This window comes from Neoarius graeffei, chromosome 14 (assembly GCF_027579695.1).
Source record: "Neoarius graeffei isolate fNeoGra1 chromosome 14, fNeoGra1.pri, whole genome shotgun sequence".
Taxonomy (NCBI): domain Eukaryota; kingdom Metazoa; phylum Chordata; class Actinopteri; order Siluriformes; family Ariidae; genus Neoarius; species Neoarius graeffei.
Window position 1 is genome coordinate 54,090,686 of NC_083582.1, and position 21,986 is coordinate 54,112,671.

The 21,986-nt window shown below is 40.4% G+C and overlaps 1 protein-coding gene across 1 annotated transcript in view; it reads left to right on the forward strand.

Annotated features, from left to right (window-relative positions):
- The first annotated feature begins 2,615 nt into the window (after positions 1–2,615).
- Positions 2,616–21,986, forward strand: part of si:ch73-127m5.1 (neurotrypsin) — a 37,508-nt gene continuing 18,137 nt past the window's right edge. The window contains exons 1-5 of the mRNA XM_060939019.1: positions 2,616–2,748; positions 5,818–5,860; positions 18,549–18,791; positions 21,202–21,340; positions 21,543–21,721. Coding sequence (XP_060795002.1) covers positions 2,680–2,748; positions 5,818–5,860; positions 18,549–18,791; positions 21,202–21,340; positions 21,543–21,721 — 673 coding nt within the window. The 5' untranslated portion in view covers positions 2,616–2,679. The remainder of the gene's footprint in view (positions 2,749–5,817; positions 5,861–18,548; positions 18,792–21,201; positions 21,341–21,542; positions 21,722–21,986) is intronic.

Genomic DNA, 21,986 nt, shown 5'->3' on the forward strand with positions numbered 1-21,986 from the left:
CCTTCTGAGGAACATTATTTTTAAACATTTCAATACTTTTCTCACCCATTTGTTGACTAACTGGAGATCCTTGGCCCATCTTTTCTCCTCAAAAACTAGGCATTTACTGCATACTGATTTTGTACCAAATCATGATTACAATCACCTGGTGACATCACCTGTTTCAAATCACATTAATTTTTAATTGATTTACCTCATTACTAGTCCTAAATTGCCTCCATCCCAACTCTTTTTTGGAACGTGTCGCAGGCCTGAAATGCAGGAATGGATGTATCTTAACAAACAAGATGAAGTTGACCAGACAAAACATGAAATATCTTGGATTCATACTGTCTGCAATGAAGTACAATTTAAGGTAAATTTAGAAATTACTGCTTTCTTTTTTTATTTGCATTTTCCATATTGTCCCAACTTTTTCTGTTTTGGGGTTGTAGAAAATAGTCAAAATGCAGAAAAACATATCAATGAGTAGGTGTGTCCAGATTTTTGACTGGTACTGTATTTGTGGTCCATCTCTGTTGATGTGTCGACACTGTAAATAAACGTACGATTTTCATCACTATCCCATTCTGCATATCCAGACTACATCTGGAATGGATTGTTCAAAAGGCATATATGAGTGTGATGGTTAGGTGTCCACAAACATTTGGCCATACAGTGTATGTATTCAGAAATAAAAACAAATATATGTTGTTGTTTTTTTTTAAAACAATGGGGAATTATTTGGACTGTATGTTTGAGTCATTTATTGAAACATCTGCCTTCTCCAGCTTCAGTTTCTTGGCTGATTAGATTAAATTCTCCTCTAATATTTCCTAGTACATCAATCCATTCATGTTTCCTTTGAAGGCATGTGATGTCTTAGTAATGTTTGCAGAGAAACAAAAAGACAAAAAAAATCATCATCTTGTCTTTTCCCAAAATTCAACTGTCCAGTTTTGGTGAACCTGCACCCACTGTATCCTCAGATTACTGGTCTTAATTGACATTGGAGCCCACTGTGATTTAATTGAATTCATCTAGACCTGAGTAACTATGTGTAAACTGTATATGAGGACTAGGCCTCTCATTTAGGATTGGAGTTTTATTTAGAGTTCAAAGTGACGCAAAATACAATGCTATCAATCATATAACCAACTCATTGCATGTTCTCCCCATGTCTGCGTGGGTTTCCTCCGGGTGCTCCGGTTTCCCCCACAGTCCAAAGACATGCAGGTTAGGTTAACTGGTGACTCTAAATTGACCATAGGTGTGAATGTGAGTGTGAATGGTTGTTTGTCTATATGTGTCAGCCCTGTGATGACCTGGCGACTTGTCCAGGGTGTACCCCGCATTTCAACCGTAGTCAGCTGGGATAGGCTCCAGCTTGCCTGTGACCCTGTAGAACAGGATAAGCTGCTACAGATAATGGATGGATGGATGGATGGATGGATATAACCAACTCAGCCTTGGAGGTTTTTGAGTTGTGTTCATTGCCTAACAGTGACACACTGGTAGCAATATCACTGAAACTGACTAAAAAATCAAATAATCTTTCTACTTTATTTCTACCAGTGGTGACACCCTGTACAGTCGATGGGCTGTTTCAGTCGTGATGATGATGTTATGGTCTCATCTCATCTCATTATCTCTAGCCGCTTTATCCTGTTCTACAGGGTCTCAGGCAAGCTGGAGCCTATCCCAGCTGGCTATGGGCGAAAGGCGGGGTACACCCTGGACAAGTCACCAGGTCATCACAGGGCTGACACATAGACATAGACAACCATTTACACTCACGGTCAATTTAGAGTCACCAGTTAACCTAACCTGCATGTCTTTGGACTGTGGGGGAAACCGGAGCACACCCACACGGGGAGAACATGCAAACTCCGCACAGAAAGGCCCTCACCAGCCACGGGGCTCGAACCCAGACCTTCTTGCTGTGAGGCGACAGCCGCCCTGACGTTATGGTATTTTTAAAAAAAAATTAACTTTCATTTCCAAAGCTGCTTATCCATTGCAAGGAAACTGGTGCCAATCCCAGCTGACAGGTCACTAATCTATCACAGGCCAACATGCAGCCATTCATACTCACATATAGGAAATTTAGAGTAGCCAGTTGAACTAACCCACATGTCTTTGGACCATGTGAAGAAACCCACACAGGCACGAGAAGACCATGCAAACTCCATACAGAAAGGCCCCAGTCGGCTGCACGTTTCGAACCCGTGCTGTGAGGCGACACTGTTAACCACTGCACCACCTTGCTGCCCTAAAATTAACTTTATTTATGTATTTATTCACCTGATTAAAAACACGAGGCAGGTAGCCTCGCCCAGATTGTATTTCTGGCTGTTACGCACACAGCGCTCTGTGCGTAATCTGAACATTTGGAGTGGTGCGTGTGTGTTCATTACGCGTGACATGACACATCAGCGATCAGCCATCAGGCATTAACCTGCTGCAGGAGGAGGGCGAGAAGGAGCACAGAGGGGGTGTGTTAGTGGATGAGAAAGGAGGGAGCGCCGCTGTCCCCTCTGGAAAATTAACGGCTCTAAGCCGCGCCCATGAGCTGAGCCTGTCAGAAGAGAACGCAGAAGCCCGATCAGATCCACTCTGGCTCGGAGCTAAACCGAGCTTCCACTGCAGAAGTGTGCTGGAGAGCTGGACCATGCCTGCGCTTGGAGCTCAGAGATAGGGATGGAGTCGCGCCCGTGGGGGACCGTCGCCCTGATCAGCGCCTGCTGCTGGCTGGCCGCGCTGGCGGAGGTAAGACTATACACCTACAGCATCTCCATCACATTTACAGACTGGGACCGCTTTTCTTTTACACCTCTCTTGACGCATTGTGCTTCTTCAGGCTGCAGGTGGAACGAAAAGTGTCTCTCTTTCACTCATCACACTGCAGCTTGTTCCTGTATCCCACTCTCATTGTTCAATAACGCACCGGAACGGATCCAGGCGTCGCCGCCACCCTCAATAACAGGAACAAGAGCCTTGTAGATAGGAAATGTCGATTCCAGCCTCGGACAGGGGCTTGTTTAGATGGCATGTGCACCAGCCTCAGTGTTCACTACATATTAGCCTATTACTAGTCATCAGAATTACACTGGCTATAGAGTACAGAGAGCCTTAGTTGTCCTGTATTGTCCTATCGGCCTATTTAATGCATTTCCTCATACAAAAATACCATGTGTTTGACTGCTGAAATACATTAGATGTTGTTTCAATCTCAATTAGTATATTAGGATATTTCTATATCATACTACAGGCTATGAAACCCTTACAAAGATGACCCATATTCATATAGAGGCTTGTGTTTTTAATGGGTGTGCTTAGGAACATTATGCTGCTATTGAAAAGAAAAGACAAAATGGACTGGATTTTAAGCAAAAGCTATCTAGAGCATGCATATATTTGCTGTTGAACTGGTTCTAGGTAGAGGCTAAAATATAGGTAGCCTATATAAATGCCCATAATGGCAAATCGCTGCATATTCATGTACTACATGTCACCAAGGTAAATCTCAATCAACAAAGTAAATCTGTGTGTAATCTGTAGTTCACTTCCAAGACGACAGGGCATCTGTATCCAAACATCTGTTGTGGCGAAGAGATATTAATAAGTAATATACCTCCTGTGGAGTATTTTCTCATCGTTACTACTAACAGATGAATGGGAACCTGAGATATATTGCAATTTGGAGGATAATCTTAATTGTACCTATCTATCTATCTATCTATCTATCTATCTATCTATCTATCTATCTATCTATCTATCTATCTATCTATCTATCTATCACTGTCAGTAGAGTTTTGTCATTTAGTTGATCAGAAGCGCAAGCAGTAATAGTACAGCAGTGACATGTTTCATTCCGTTTTGAAGGCTCTGTGCCATTTTGAGAATAGGCATTCTTAATTTTCTAATGTTTTCTCATTAGCGTAATGTTTTTATTCTTTGATGTATATTAAATATAACTTCATACTACTGTACGAAGGTACAGTAAGAAGGTAAACTATTACCGCACCACGTGTTTTGGGTCACAATAAAATCAGAGTTACTGCTGTGTAAATTGCCACATTAAGAGCAGCCTGAGACACTGTTTTAATGAGAAGGTTTCTCCTTAGGTGTGTTTTCTTTGCTGCTAGGACGCACCACAGCTGGCACTGCCAGGTCTCAGCTGCTGCTTCAGTGGAAGATTGACAGATGCAATTATGGATTTAACTGACCGTGTGTTGATATGAGCACAAATATCACAGCTCATAACCGAGTCTTGTATCTGCGTGTAACACAATTAGCTTGGTGGTGCCTTGATCAGTCCCTGGAGTACTTCAGCACTTGTAAATTAATAAAGTCATTCTAATGTTTTGCTCTCCAGACATACAAACTAACATGTGGCAGCATGTTGGGTAAATTACTACAGAGTGTAGAGAATAAATACATAAAATATGAAGAAGCCTTTGATTGTCTTTATATTAATGCTTGTACAATAACAGAATATCTAATGGTCTGTAGTGGGCTGATTAAAATACTGCTTAAATGTACTGTAGCCTATGTCTATGCATTTACTTCATTGATAAATGAGGCCTCAAACAATCCACATTCTTTTCCAGCAAAAAATTAGACATCGAAGACTGCCCTTGTAAAGTGTAGATCAAGGGGGGGGAAAAGAAATAATTTATGAACACAATGTCTTTGATGAAGGTCAGATTGGTGATCATGAATGAAAGTAAGCATTTAATTGCAGCTTTTGTATTAGCTTTGTATTAGCTGCTCCACTGGCATTTTCAAATTCAGTGAGCAAATCCTGAACACTATTACAACCAATGATAACTCGTTTCCCATGTGTAACACTGAAATTATTGGGTTATAAGTATTCAAAATTTTCACAAACCCAAGATTGCAAATAACAGAACTCAGAAAATCACAAGACCACTGTATTCTCCTTCATTCTCAATGCTTCACTATTTCTTCAATTCCCTGCTCAAACAATCATGCTGGTTTTAGAGACGTCATGTAGCCTGAATTTCAGCTCAGTGTCATTGCTGAAGGAAACTAATGAAGCTAGTCCTGGAGAGAGTGGAATAGGTGATAATCCTAAGGCGAGAGGTCAGGGCTGTGTAGTGGACGTGCACAACTTCAAAGCTAAGCTCTTCAACCACCTCTATGGTGCGATTGTAAATCTCATGTGCGATTTGAACCTACAACGTTGTTTTATTTTGGGGTTATTTTAACCTGAATATCATATGAATGATGTGTGTGCCAAAACTTTTTGGAGCACTTTTTAGAATAGGTTTTATTTATGGATAAATGAGTCAGTGTCGGTCATTTGTTATCTAATTCATCTCTCGAATAAAAAGGGTTGCTGAAAATTTTATTTGATGGTTGAATTTGATGATGAATTTCAGACATGACACTGATTATTTGCTACAAACTACAGCCTACACTGAAACACTTTTAACCTTCAGCACATTATTTCATAAGTATTTTTATTTAATTAAAAAAATAATTGAGATTAGGCTCCCAAATCATTCTAGCTGTCATATTACAATTACAGCACAGTACAAGAAAAAGCAGATATAAAATCTCCCAAGTTAAATATTTAGCAGATATCATCTATTATCCTGTCTGTAGTTCTGCCATAAAGCCTCTCATGGCTGCTGCTGCTGCTGAGCTGTGTGAGAGAGCGTGGGTAGAGACAGAACACACCACTGTTTAAATGTGTGTCACGTTTAAGAAGATAAAACTCAGTTTTTCTGGAAAAACAAGCACTAGCTCATGCTGAGCATAAATCTGTCAGCTTCTTGCATCTGAAATGTTTGCATATCCTTTTTGCAGGGGATTGGTGATGATAGCTACCTGAACGAAGTTCAAAATACAGGTGAGTACAGAGGCATGTTATGACACTTGACAAATTTGCAAAGCATTGTAGATGGTTAGTAGAACTACACGATGCACAAAAGATTTAGGGATCGACTGCATATTGGCAATATCAGATTAGGCTGTGCATAAATCACTCCTTAACTGTCCACAGGGCTTATAAATACGACACATTCTTGTGATTATTCAGGTTACTAGTAATAAGAAGTCTGGTAGGTTGATGAAGGCAGCTGCCCCATGATGGTTTTTGCTCTCATACTGATTCTTATTAGGTTTGTTCATCTTTCGTTCTCTTGTACACTCTGACAGCATTAAATTACCCAGCATCAAACCCATCATGGTAATGACTCAGTGCTTTGATGCACTTGCATCAAGACTGATAAACAGCACAGACGGGTTCAGCCAATCAGGGGGCTGCATGGGGTCTTAAGGAGATAGGACTCAGATTGAGCTATTTGTGTTTTGGCAGGCTCTTTTCCAATAAAAATATTCTCTGAACAGTTTAGCAAGAGCTCAAACATCAAATGTAAGTGGGACAGTATTAGGAAGTTTTTGTTTGTTTGTTTTGTTGTAAGTGCATTTGCATGGCCCGAGTCAGTGTGGCCATTAGCAATGTTTAGACCAAAATGCTGGAAGTTATTTCTTTAGTTTCAGAGGGGTGTGCATGACTGTTTTTGAATCACACTCCTGGACACTAATTAAGGAATTCTGAATCTTGCCCAATCACACAAAATAGAAAGTTTAGTCACTGAATCCACCATGGCCATGTTGAAACAGATACTGAAGATGAATGAATGTGATCAGTGCAACATGCAGCACCTCACAAGCACACAGTATAATCCCATATTAGTCCACATGGCCTGCCTTTGTCTCACAGGCTTCATATCTGAACCCCTGCTCCAACGACCAGACCTGTGGAATCTCTGGTCCCAATATCTCTGGTCTTAGCAACAGCACATTTATGCTGCATAGTTTTATATATAAAATTACACTGAGGTTTTGGAGAAAAAAAAAGAAAAAGGAACACAGAAAAATGGATGTACTGTACCAATCTCAACTGTAACTTCCACACACAGTTGTTATGTGTGCAGAAGGGTACAGGATCTGTATCAAGAACTTATTGTGGAGGGTAAAATTGATTATTGGGTGGGAGACGGGATAAGAATTCCCATTGCACAGTGCAGAAAATTAATGTGTCCCAGGACTCTGTCTGGATGCTTTGTGTGAATTATATGATTTCTTCTGCCATTCGTTCTGCTCATGCTCATCCAGTAGCGCAGGAGAGGAGCATGAATAATCACCCACAGAGCACCAATCTACAAGCTCTTGCTTCAGCTTCCTTCTTTCCTTCCTCACAGTGTGAATGTGCAATGTATTTTATGTAATGCCACCATCTTTTCTAATAAAATGAACGAATAGACAACTGAAATAATGACACTTTGGAGGCCTCCACACACACACACACACACACACACACACTGGACTGATTTTGTGCTAATTAAATTTTTTTATGTGTGGAAACGAAGTAGGTGTTTGAGCTCAGACTACTTGGATTACATGTCTCTGTATTACTATTTTAATATTTGACCAGAAACGCAGCAATTCTACAGTCCCTTCCTCTTTGATTTTTGCTTGGCAGCCCTGTACTTCTGACAGCTTTGATATTCTGTCACAGACACCATATCTAATCTATGTACACATTTCTGTTTACTCTGGTATCAAGTGAAGAAGAATGTCACCAGAGTAATGATAGGGATTACTGAACAGGTTGATATGCAGGTCAGAAATATGAGTGACCTTGTGTGTCCAAATTGTTTGTGTTCAAACACTTGGTAGAAACTGATACAGGCAAACAAAACAGAATTATAGAAATTTAGAACACAATTATATATATATTTTTTAGGAAATTACAACCCCGATTCCAAAAAAGTTGGGACAAAGTACAAATTGTAAATAAAAACGGAATGCAATAATTTACAAATCTCAAAAACTGATATTGTATTCACAATAGAACATATGCCGCTTTTCCACTACAAACGCGGCTGAGCCGTGCCGTGCCGAGTCGAGCTGAGTCGAGCTGAGTGGGGCTGTTGGAGTTGCATTTCGACTACAACCGCGCTGAACCGTGCTGGCTGGAAGTGGGTGGACATATTGGGTGGAGTTAGCGAAAGTGGGTGGACATCACGTGATGTCGTTAAGCAGCGCAAACAGTGACATCAGTGACAGTGGCGGAACAAGTCAGAGCCGGGCCGGGGGCGGGGCAAATGACCGGGCCCTTTATTAAAGCTTATCATAACATCATTTTAGGCTACAAAATGTCCGCAACTGCGGTGTTTACCAATTTCAACACTACCGGGTGCAACTATGTTATTTAGTACATCAAGTCCTTCAAACGAACATGTAACTCAGAAACAAAAAACATTAGGATACTGTACATGGCTCATAATAAAACATCAATAGCCTATACGGCGCACATTATTTGAAGGGCATACGAATGAGCGCTCAGAGGTTGCAACGGTGACAGGAAGAGTCAGAAATAAAAGGAGGGCGGTGCAAACCTCACTGAATGCACTGTGTTTACCAATTTCAACACTACGGGGTGCAACTATGTTATTTTGTACATTAAGTCCTTCAAACGAACATGTAACTCAGAAACAAAAAAACATTAGGCGACATACTGTACATGGCTCATAATAAAACATCAATAGCCTACTGCACGCATTATTTGAAGGGCATACGACGAGCCTTGCGCTCCGCGAACTCGTCCACGATGCTCTGTATGTCACTGATTCAGTGATCTTTTAAGCAGTAGTCTCACGACCCGGATAGTAAACAATAAACATGGAGGACATGGAGTCGTTAGTGTTGCTGGTCTTGGTGCTGTGGCTTGTTGTCACCGACAACGCGGACAGATACTGGCAAGAGCGTATAGATGAGGCGAGGCGCATAAGGCTTCAGAAATTCTCGTAATTCGTAATTATTCTCCTTCCGGGTTTGCGGTGTTTACAGATCCCAGCGCGCTCGCGGGGCGTGTGTGGGCATGTGAGGACACTCCTCCTCACCAATCAGTGCACAGGGGAGTGTCTGCTCATGCCCCCAACCTCACTCGGCACGGCTTGGCTCGCTTCAGCCCCACTCCAAAACGGTGCGAGTTTTAGGGGCTAAGCAGGGCTGAAGCGAGCTGAGTCGTGCTGGTTTTTGGTAGTCGAAACGCGAGCCGTGTCGGGCTGAAGTGAGCTGAAGCGAGCTGAAAAAGGGTAGTGGAAAAGGGCCAATAGACAACATATCAAATGTCGAAAGTGAGACATTTTGAAATTTCATGCCAAATATTGGCTCATTTGAAATTTCATGACAGCAACACATTTCAAAAAAGTTGGGACAGGGGCAATAAGAGGCTGGAAAAGTTAAAGGTACAAAAAAGGAACAGCTGGAGGACCAAATTGCAACTCATTAGGTCAATTGGCAATAGGTCATTAACATGACTGGGTATAAAAAGAGCATCTTGGAGTGGCAACAGCTCTCAGAAGTAAAGATGATCACCAATCTCCCTAATTCTGCGCCGACAAATAGACCCCTTCGCATGTTTGTAAACAAACCGACCGTTGCCAGGATGCATGCGCAGCCTGGACCCAGAAACAATGGCGCTGCCCATAGACCGGCATTATGAGCTGTTAGATTATGCCAAACAGTTGTCATTGCAAGATTGAGAATGCTACATAAATAAGTTAACTCTAACAAGTGGACATCGCCTACCGGATCCGCATTTAATTAAAGAGTGGATGGACGATGTTAGTAAATTCCCTGGTATACAATGGCCAGATATATACTCGTACCTTATTGACAAGACTTCAGTGTACACCCACGAAAAACTTCGTGCCTACAAGTCTTTAGACGCATAGGATTATGTTATGTGCGGGCATGTACAACTTGATTAACAATGGGACATTCATATTCATTTTGTTTTAATCAAATTATGCCAGTGATGTGATGACAATGTGGCTTTAGCTACAACAGCAAATACCAACACTAAACAGCAATTTGCAGGAGGGAATGGCATGAAAGGAATGATAGTGTAAAGAGTGCAGCTAAGAGAAATCAGAGCTGCGTAAAAAGCGAGAGGCAGAGAGCAGAAATGAAACTGAACGGGGCGGGAGCTAGGTTAGAGCAGTCAACGCAAGTTGGCATTTAGAATGAGGGCACACAATTTTACCTTTCCATCCTTGCTTTAAAATTGTGATTTTCGGCATACACAAATAATGATGGCACAAAATCTGGACTGCTTGAGTCAAGCGAGACCTCTCCTACAAACAAAATTGCATGCAAAGCTAAGTTAACATGCTAACAATATTTATTACATTGTGTAACTATGACCCAGCTAATCAGACAAACGTTACCAAAGTATTTTGCTACATCAATAAACGAAGACTAGAAAGAATAAAAAAGAAAGATTTAATAAATAGCCTGATCTTACCTGTGATGAAGTGGGCGCTGCAAACCCGCGCATAGTGCTTTCATCCCAGTCTACACGTTTAATGGCTTGTAGTCATAGACGTCGGCGATTTTTTTGGAATGGGTGAGATCCTGCTGGAATTCTGAACATTTTAACCGCATCACTGCTACGATTCTGACACCCGACAACACAACAACTAGGCATTTCTGAGTCTTTTTTGGGTCCAGGCTGCGCGCGCAATTTCCGCTTATGTATGAATGACGTTTACTGCGAAGGAGTCTATAGTGGAGCAATATCAGAAAGGAGTTCGACAGTGTAAAATTGCAAAGAGTTTGAACATATCATCATCTACAGTGCATAATATCATCAAAAGATTCAGAGAATCTGGAAGAATCTCTGTGCGTAAGGGTCAAGGCCGGAAAACCATACTGGGTGCCCGTGATCTTCGGGCCCTTAAACGGCACTGCATCACATACAGCATGCTTCTGTATTGGAAATCACAAAATGGGCTCAGGAATATTTCCAAAGAACATTATCTGTGAACACAATTCACCGTGCCATCCGCCGTTGCCAGCTAAAACTCTATAGACCCCTTTGCAGTAAACGTCATTCATATGTAAGTGGAAATTGCATGCGCAGCCTGGACCCAAAAAAGACTCAGAAATGCCTAGTTGTTGTGTTTTCGGGTGTCAGAATCGTAGCAGTGATGGGGTTAAAATGTTCAGAATTCCAGCAGGATCTCACCCATTCCAAAAAAATCGCCGACGTCTATGACTACAAGCCATACACTGATCAAGCAGTACACTGAAGTCTTGTCAATAAGGTACGAGTATATATCTGGCCATTGTATACCAGGGAACTTACTAACATCGTCCGTCCACTCTTTAATTAAATGCAGATCCGGTAGGCGATGTCCACTTGTTAGAGTTAACTTATTTATGTAGCATTCTCGATCTTGTAACGACAATTGTTTGGCATAATCTGACAGCTCATAATGCCGGTCTATGGGCATTGTTTCTGGGTCCAGGCTGCGCGCGCATCCTGGCAACGGTCGGTTTGTTTACAAACATGTGAAGGGGTCTATAGTTCAAAGAAGAAGCCGTATCTAAACATGATCCAGAAGCGCAGACGTCTTCTCTGGGCCAAGGCTTGTTTAAAATGGACTGTGGCAAAGTGGGAAACTGTTCTGTGGTAAGATGAATCAAAATTTGAAGTTCTTTATGGAAATCAGGGATGCCATGTCATTCGGACTAAAGAGGAGAAGGATGACCCAAGTTGTTATCGGCGCTCAGTTCAGAAGCCTGCATCTCTGATGGTATGGGGTTGCATTAGTGCGTGTGGCATGGGCAGCTTACACATCTGGAAAGACACCATCAATGCTGAAAGATATATCCAGGTTCTAGAGCAACATATGCTCCCATCCAGACGACGTCTCTTTCAGGGAAGGCCTTGCATTTTCCAACATGACAATGCCAAACCACATACTGCATCAATTACAGCATCATGGCTGCGTAGAAGAAAGGTCCGGGTACTGAACTGGCCAGCCTGCAGTCCAGATCTTTCACCCATAGAAAACATTTGGCGCATCATAAAACGGAAGATACGACAAAAAAGACCTAAGACAGTTGAGCAACTAGAATCCTACATTAGACAAGAATGGGTTAACATTCCTATCCCTAAACTTGAGCAACTTGTCTCCTCAGTCCCCAGACGTTTACAGACTGTTGTAAAGAGAAAAGGGGATGTCTCACAGTGGTAAACATGGCCTTGTCCCAACTTTTTTGAGATGTGTTGTTGTCATGAAATTTAAAATCGCCTAATTTTTCTCTTTAAATGATACATTTTCTCAGTTTAAACATCTGATATGTCATCTATGTTCTATTCTGAATAAAATATGGAATTTTGAAACTTCCACATCATTGCATTCCGTTTTTATTTACAATTTGTACTTTGTCCCAACTTTTTTGGAATTGGGGTTGTAGTATTTGATTTGTATTTATTACACAGGGGCTGCATAATACATTGATTGTTAATCAGCTTTGTACACTGCAAAAAATTGACATCTTAGCAAATTAAAGCTGAATTAAATTAGCCATGGCCTAATGGTGAGAGAAGCAGCTTTGGGAAGAAAAGGTTATCGGTTCAATTCCCTAGACCAGCAGAAATGGCTGAAGGGCCCATAAGCAAGGCACCTAACCTAGGCTGCTTTGGCTATGTCGTACATCTTAATGCTAAATGTCATTAATGTTAAAGTATCTTGAATATGTCAGGTAAGTGATGGTAGATGGATGTAATTGCTGGAAGAATGTGTTTATTGCAAAAACAATAACCAGGCAGAATCAAAACCTTGGACAGGTAAAGGGTCATGCGAGGTACAAAGAGACCAGATGAGTAGAAACCAAAATACAAGTGTGAGACAGTAAACCAGAATAACAGTGTAAACAAAAGAGTACTGAGTGCATTACTTCACAAAGTCTGTACGTGTTTAACGTCCTTATAAGCGCGCGGATGTGACAGAATATACTCAAAATGATTGAGCATTGCCTATTAGAAGGTTTCAAGAAATAAAAAATAAGATTATTGAACCTATTTCTAGATATTATTTTACTCATTTCAAACTTGAAATAGTCTTGTTCTACTGGCAGGTAATTTTGCTTATAAGCATTGATTTCAAGAAAGAAACAAAATTATCTGCCAATAGAATAAGAAAATTTAAAGCTTAAAATAGTACAACTAAAATAGAGTAGAGTGGTGGAAAAAGCCCCCCTTAAGGAAAATTCAGTTTTTCTCCAAGTTGAAATGAATTATGTGTTGTTTTAATCATAGTTTTTGACAACAGTGACATGAACAATAATGCCACCTAAAGTTTGCCTAAAGTTAATACTTAATTTTTTTTTTTAACAAAAACAAACATTGTGCCAAGGGGGCCTTTTACCCCCCCAGTGGAGTAAAAGGCCCCCTGAGGTGGGACAATAGGCCCCCTCACTCAAAAAAAGCTGTTTGGATAGCAAAAGTGTTTACTTAAGCCTATAATGTGAAAGAAACAAGAAAATATCCCTGAATTAATGAATAGATGCATTATTTTATTATATTTCGCATTTTAATTTCAATATAATTTTGTGTGGATTGAACATGAATTAACAAAGAACAAGCTATTCATTAATTCAGGGATATTTTCTTGTTTTTTTGAGTGAGGGGGCCTATTGCCCCACCTCAGGGGGCCTTTTACCCCACTGGGGGGGTAAAAGGCCCCCTTGGCACAATGTTTGTTTTTGTTAAAAAAAAAAAATTAAGTATTAACTTTAGGCAAACTTTAGGTGGCATTATTGTTCATGTCACTGTTGTCAAAACTATGATTAAAACTAAACACATGGTTCTTTTCAACTTGGAGAAAAACTGAATTTTCCTTAAGGGGGGCTTTTTCCCCTACTCTACTCTAATTATGATAAAAGGAAACGATGCCCCCTGGGGGCCATTTACCCTGCCATTAAGGGGGTGTTTTACCCCACAGACTACACTTTTACAAAAAAGGGTCTTACTTTCAAAATGTGATTCAACTTTTTATACCTAATGTATTTTTTTTAATGTACTGACTTGTCTGCTCATACCACATACACAGCTGTGATATCTGACGAAATAGCAGCTATCTAAATACAGTTTTACTGATATCTGAAAATTATATCACTTACCATGAAATTTGATTTCTCTCCGCTGCATTGCTGATATGCGATCCACAGTGGATATTTGTATATCCCCGTTGTCAAGCCAGTCCATAGCAACAATAGAAATGTAACTTTGCGCCATCTGATGGTTATTTTGGGTAAAACAAGCCAGGGGCCTTTTACCCCATGGGGGCGTATTACCCCACTCTACTCTATGTCAAGAAACAGACTTAATAATGCATTCTTCTATTACCTGTACTGCTGCTCTATCAGGGTCGCAGGGGAATTTGGAGCCAATCCCAGCTGACTTTGGATGAGAGGCAGGGTACATCCTGGGCAGGTCACCCATCTATTGCTAACTACTGCTAATTGCACCATGCCACCCAGGCTTAATAATCATATACAGTCATTGGGTTGTTGTAATCTTATAGTAGATAAGTAAATAGTAAATAAATGTGACTATATTCAAGACATTTTTACTTGCTAATATGTCATTTTTTTGCAGTGTAATATTGCCCATTTCAATACAGATATCACCAAATCCTGCAGTATGAGAAAGAAAACATGGTCCAGTCATTCACTGTGACAGTTCCTAGGTTCAAAACATGGCTTTAATATATTTCAAGGCATATAGCAAACACACTGTCATCACATTTAGGAATATAATGTTTATGTTATGTTATCCTTTGCCTAAATAACAGGCAGTTCTTAATACTGGAACAATAAAGGATCTTCAGCAAAACGTCTGCTATAAATTACACCGTATATGCATGTCATGTATTATTTTTTATTATATAGATAGCAACATCACATTGGCACGGAGCCCAGAATAAATATTTTCTCTTAATATTTAATTTTTATGATGATTAACTGGAGTCATACCCAATTATATAGTCACAGATATGACTCAGTGTGACTTAATGTTGTGTCCTAAGCCTTATTTTATTTGCCAACACAGTTTACTCATGCATTCCCACATATCATGGCAGTTTAAGTCAGAACTGATCTTTTGTACAATCCAAATATGACAGATTTGGTGCTGTTTTAGCAGAGACCTCAACTCTGTAAAACCTAATTTAACCCCTAGTTTTATGCCTTCTCTTCCAACAGCTCTCGCTTGATCCCATGATATAGAAGCGGTTACCGCTGGTTAATAGTCATGTGCTAATTGAATATGATAAGGATCCCCACTCTTAGTACTGAAGTAGCTAAGTCAGTATGGCTGCATTCTCTAATGTCCTGTCTATTATATCCTGTTTTCTTCTTATTTTATTTTTTACCTTCTCTAGTTCATGTTATGATAATATACAGAATGTGCTAAGATGACTTGTTCTTGATAAGTTCTAAGCAAATTCGACAAACTATTTAAATCCAAATAAATGCAATAATAGTTGAAATTCCAGGGTCTGTCAGAAGACAGACTTTTCTATTGTTTTTTTTTTGTTTGCTACTTTATCTGCAGCTTTATTGCAATCCCCCTCCACACATCTTTATGTACTCAATTAAGTTGAAATACACAATGAGTGATTTCCCCAGGGGTGACGCTCAAGTTGGCACAACTCATTTTGAAAGAGCTCTTAGTCATTCTGCCTTAATATCTCTAATTCAGCTATGCCTTAATTGCAGTTGGTCCATTAAAGCTAGGCTGGGGAACCATTCATCTCTCTCTCTCTCTCTCTCTCTCTCTCTCTCTCTCTCTCTCTCTCTCTCTCTCTTTCTGCACACATCACCCACTACATTTTACATGGCCTTGATGTTTGATGCATCTAGCCTGGTTCAGGATGTGTCTGCAAACAAAGCATTGGCTGACTTGTCACTCCAGCCTGTGATTAACAGTGTGTTCCTCTGTCAGTGATGAATTTTGAGAGATAACACTGGAGCACCCTTAATATCTACAGTATACTGAAGTAGCAAGATGTATGAATGAAGAATTTGCTGAGTCATGGTGTTCTGGAGTTAGCTATTGAACGGATCATACGATTAGCAGGAGATTAATGAGTCCAGAAGATTGAATTCTCTCCAACCTTGACTGCAAGGATTTTTTCATCTCATTTCAAATGATGGCACAATTTATGAAAGATGCAAAAAAAAAAAAAAAACAGAACATTTGATGGCATTTCTGAGACTTATGCTGACACCACACTGGCTAACCTTGATTCCTCAAAAGTTGCAAGATGAAATGTTTTATTCGTGTTTCAGAGACTTTTGAGTCCTGCAATCTGGTGATATACATGAGATTTAGGAAATAAAAAAGCTGACATCATGCATTTTTTTTATTCTAAAATTATTTATTACTACACCACAGTGCTTCAATAACATGCATTTACCATATTAACATCAAAGCATTTTACTCTATTGTAAGTTGCTAGCTGCTCGTTGATATCTGTCTAATTAAATCCACACATCACTATGACCATTAATAGCTGAGGATGTTCAGAGACTTCACTGTGACGAAATGGTACGTTGGATGTGTGGCTCCTCCTAGAAAGAGATGAAATCTTGTGATGAACTGTGGAGTCTTGTCCTCAGTGTAACCATTGATTCTATTGAAAACAAGGTACAACGCTGTCTATTACATTGGTTTGGCCACGTAGAGAGATGTGATGAAAACAGTTGGTTGAAATGTGTCCAGTGCCTGGGGGTGAATGGTTCCAAGGGTCGTGGCCACCCTCGGAAAACCTGGCGTCAAGTTGTTGATCAAGATTTACGATCCAAAGGAATATCCAGTTGCTTTGCACAAGATCAAGTTGACTGGAGGAAAAGAATCAGATGACAGTCCAACCCATGCTTGCATGGACTAATAAAGGACTATAAAGATGATGATGATGATGATGCTATGGACCTGAGCCACAAGAGAGATGATTATTGGTGATGTATGATTACAACTGGCCTAAAAAGCCCTCAAATGACATTGCTATTGGGGTTGTGATTATATATACAGTGTCCTCCATTTTTATTACTGGCACCCCTTGTAAAGATTAGTAAAAAAGGTTTAGGAAAAAATCCACCTTTTGGTGAAGTGGCTTCATCTAATGCTGAAAAAAAGAGAAAAATCCAACCTTTAATTAAAATAAATTTATCCAAAGAAAAACAAATCCCTCACCAAGAAATAATTATTTTGAACAAAAACACATGTGCCACTATTATTGACATGATATACAGGAGAATTTTGGCTATTTAAGGATCAGAAGAGTTAACAATTGTGGCAGAGATTGTTGGATGAAAGAAGCTCTGCAGTGACTGCAGTTTCACAGTCCATATGGTACAAGGAAGTGTCTTCAGGAGGGGTTTCAATTCCACACAGCATGTAGATGTTTTCCATGTTCACGCCCTGTTATTTTTACCATGTGTGCTCTCATGTATAGATATATTGAAACAGTCAGTCATGCAAACATATAATGGTCAGGTAACACCATTTAGCGAAATGATCTAAAAGTCAACAATTCTAAGTCGGTCAATTTTCCTAAAATTCCCCGTTTTAAATGGACTAACCACATTCTTCTATACCCAGTGACCTACTGTATGTGACAAGAAAGACATTCCATGTGCCTGTCAAGGTTAGTCAGAACCCTCTTCCGCCATCTTGATGCTTTGAAAATGGGCCCATTTCTGGAACATCCTGGACCAGTTCCCTGTGTAATTCTGGCCTCCTTTGCTGTGAGCAAGGCAGGAGAACGGCCCAGTTGTTCAACTCTCTTGTCTTCTCTTCCCTTTCCAAGCTTGGGGCTGAGAAATCAGAATGCAGAATGGGTTTTGCGAAGACTTGAGAGCCAAGGCAAGTGTTCATGGGAGATAAACACAGCAGTACTGCAGTACATGCATCTCTTCCAATATGCTGTTGGCCATGAAACCTGCTAGACTTGGACTTGCGCAACTTTACACAACAATTCTCTCCTCCACTCCTTATTGCTGAGATTATTCCAGATTTAAAGAATGGTGAATAAGAAACTAGTCTCATATATTAATTAATTCACATAATTAATATACAGGGTGTCTTAAAAGTCAGGAACCATTAAGAGTAAAACTACATGTACTTAATTGTGCATTTATTACTTACACTATATGCTCTACATATGCTCTATGCATTTTCTCAGCCGCTGTGTGGATTTTGCTCAATATATTTTTATTGATCTACTTCGTCAAAATATCCCCATTGGTTCCTGATTTTTCAGACACCCTGTATATCACATATTTATTCATTCATTCATCTTCATTAACCACTGTATCCTGGTCAGGTTCATGATGCATCTGGAGCCTATCCTGTGAATAGCCACTTCACCTACATGCATGTTTTTGGGAAGTGGTTAAAAAAACAGAGAATCATAGGAAACACATGTGAACACAGAAAGTACATGAGAAATTCTGGACAAACAGTAACCTGAGCTCAGTTTTGGGCCATTGATGCTACCTGCTGTGCCACCATGCAGCTGCATCTCATATTAAATGCAACCTTTAAATTTCATATTTGCCTTAAGGTTGAAGGATTCCAAAAATCTACTGTGTGTGTCTCTTTAGTTAATTCACATGCAATAATTATATAACTACTATAACTTATGGTTTTCTCCTTCATTTTGCAGTCCCTCTCTCCTGTTCAGAAGGTTTTACTGAGTTGGGCTACTACAATGGCACAGTGTCTCAGACAGATTCAGGCTCGCCATGCCTGAAATGGACAGAGTTTCCTGATTATGTGCAGCAGTATCCTGGCAGAGGCCTGGGAGAACACAATTACTGCAGAAACCCTGACCGTGAATCCAACCCCTGGTGCTTTTTCAGACAAAGCTCTGGTGCCATTGGCTGGGCTTACTGTGACTGCCACCAGGGTAAGACAGAGTGTCCTACTCCATCACCACCTCCATTCTATTATAACGATGCATATATTCATTTCCATATTCCATCCACCAGCACATCCCAAAAATATCACTACTAACAATAAAAATTTAAAGCATAAAATACAATTTTCGACAAAATTGAAGCAAATAGACAATATCTCTCCACTGACAATAACTGATATTAATTCAAATTCTAAGTATACCTTGTCCAGGGTGTTTTTGTTGTTGCTTTTTCAGTTCAGTCATATTTTTCCTTTTCAATACCTGTTTGTGTGTGTGGTCTGTATGTAACTTTCCAGACAAAGATTTAGCCTCTGAGACATATTTTAAACATCTATGAGTAATACAAATTATGTATACAACAGGGAAGGCATGGCCTAATGATTAGAGAAGCTTTGGAACCAAAAGGTTGCCGGTTCAATTCCCCGGGCCAGCAGGAATGGCTGAAATGCCCTTGAGCAAGGCATCTAACCCCCAGGCTGCTCTGGGCATATTGTATGTCACTCTGGATAAGAGTGTCTGCTCCGTGCCAGGAATGTAATTCTTATAATAGATTTTGAATGTTTACATTTCAGGGCTTGCATTACATTACAGGTTCAACTAAAACTTAATTGCTGCTGTCCAGCAGTTTACTTGCAGCCCACAGTGCAGTGTCTCACCGTCTAAATAAGACCATAATAAATTGATTGAAATGAGACCTACAGGCTTGTGTGATACTGAATTCCACCTTGCTTGTGATTCACCATTAAAAACATCAAAATTAACAATTTAGTTGACCAGAACTGATAGCCTACAAAAGACATGGAAATGAGTATTTACACCATTACAGGTTTGAGTAGAACATGAGAGGGTGTAATAATATTACCAGCTTTACAGTGGGGAACTGCTTGCTTGCAGCACCACCAGTTGTGGATGGTGGATCTTTAAATAATAATAATAATAATAATAATAATAATAATAATAATAGGGTGGCACGGTGGTGTAGTGGTTAGCGCTGTCGCCTCACAGCAAGAAGGTCTGAGTTCGAGCCCCGTGGCCAACGAGGGCCTTTCTGTGCGGAGTTTGCATGTTCTCCCCGTGTCCGCATGGGTTTCCTCCGGGTGCTCCGGTTTCCCCCACAGTCCAAAGACATGCAGGTTAGGTTAACTGGTGACTCTAAATTGACCGTAGGTGTGAGTGTGAGTGTGAATGGTTGTCTGTGTCTATGTGTCAGCCCTGTGATGACCTGGCGACTTGTCCAGGGTGTACCCCGCCTCTCGCCCGTAGTCAGCTGGGATAGGCTCCAGCTTGCCTGCGACCCTGCAGAACAGGATAAAGCGGCTAGAGATAATGAGAGATGAGATGAGATAATAATAATAATAATAATAATAATACATGATGATGATAATAAATAGTAGAAAATGTATCAGTAAATTTTTCTATAGAATCATTTTACAAATTGATTGTTTAGCGTCCACATGGCTGACACTTTTTTTTTTTTTTGCTCATCTGCTGCTGCTGCTCGAAGTGTTTGAACTTGTCGGAGTGCTGATGAGCTCAGGAGAGAAAAAAGAAGCTTATTTAATGACCTAATTTTCATTACCATTATTTGCAAAGTGTTAGATTTGCTATTTCATTGTAGGCTTAAATTGCATAAGCTTACGTCCAGTTAAAATATTAAATAAGTCTACATCTGTTTTTCACAAGACTTTAATAGAATAGAAAAGCTTCATAATGCAAAACAATGCAAACTGAACTGCTATTGAGGGATGTATGATTTTTGACAACTAAGCAAGTCTATGACATTTTAAAAAATGCTGTTCAGTAAGTTAGTCAAGGGTGCTAATGGTCTGACCATGTTATAGGACAATTTGCAGAGCAGTGCATGAGTCATGTTTATATATAGTAAGACATATAGAAGAAGAAGAAAAAAGCTTTATTTTTATTTGTCACATGCATACTCAAGCACAGTGAAATTCATCCTCTGCATTTAACCCATTTGAAGCAGTGAACACACACATGCACCCACATACATACGTAGCCAGCGCAATGGGCAGCCATGCTGCAGCACCTGGGGAGCAGGTGCCTTGCTTAAGGGCACTTCAGCCCAAGGCCACCCCAAGTTAACCTAACCTTTGACCTGTGGGGGAAACCGGAGCACGCAGAGGAAATCCACGTAGACACGGGGAGAACATGCAAACTCCACACAGAAAGGCCCCCAGAACCCAGAACCAAAGGCTTGAACCCAGAACCTTCTTGCTGTGAGGCAACAGTGCTAACCACTACACCGCCATGCGGCCCATATGTGTATATACCACTTGTTATATACACATACCTGTGAGTATCCAATGTCTCTCTCTCTCTCACTGTGTGTGTGTGTGTGTGTGTGTGTGTGTGTGTGTGTGTGTGTGTGTGTGTGTAGGTGCAGTCAGGCTGGTGGGGGGCTCCACGTCTAAGAGTGGTCGTCTCGAGGTGTACTTGAATGGCCAGTGGGGATCTGTGTGTGATACTCACTGGACTGACCGAGATGCCAGTGTTGTCTGCAGGCAGCTTGGTCTGGGGTATGATGTCCAAATTAATATAGTCTCTGATTAGTTTTAGCATCAGTATTTATGAGATGGGATTGTTAATATTTTAGTTTCTTTGTGCATTTTCTTTGCTGTCATTATGCATGGGAAATATGAATATATGCATATTTATTTTGTGTATCTTTTTGATGTCCCTGTGTAAAGACATGTATGCATTATGTCCTTATATTTGCAGTGAGATCGGCACTGCGCTCCAGCACTCCTACTTTGGTCCTGCTTCTGGCCTCTTCCATTACACGCGCCTTGGCTGCCGTGGCAACGAAAGCTCTCTCCTAGAGTGCCGGAGCAGGAAGTTTGTAACCAATGACTGTAACCATGGCAACGAAGCTGGGGTGTTGTGTGCCCCACCTGAAGGTCAGGAGGTTTTCAGTGAGACTTTTGATCCTGTGACCTTTTGAATGACATGCACAAAACAGCCTCCTACACACAAATGCTTACCAGAAGAGCTTTGCTTCGAGTAAGCGCAGAAATAAAGTATTGTACATCTGGAAAGAAGGAGGGAGAAAAATGAAAAGAAGAATAGGGAGTAGTAGGAGGAGAGGATTAATAAGAATCAGCCATTGTCTTTTATGCCTTTTAGTTTTCCTCCTGGTAAGACAGTGTTCTGTATGCTTAAATA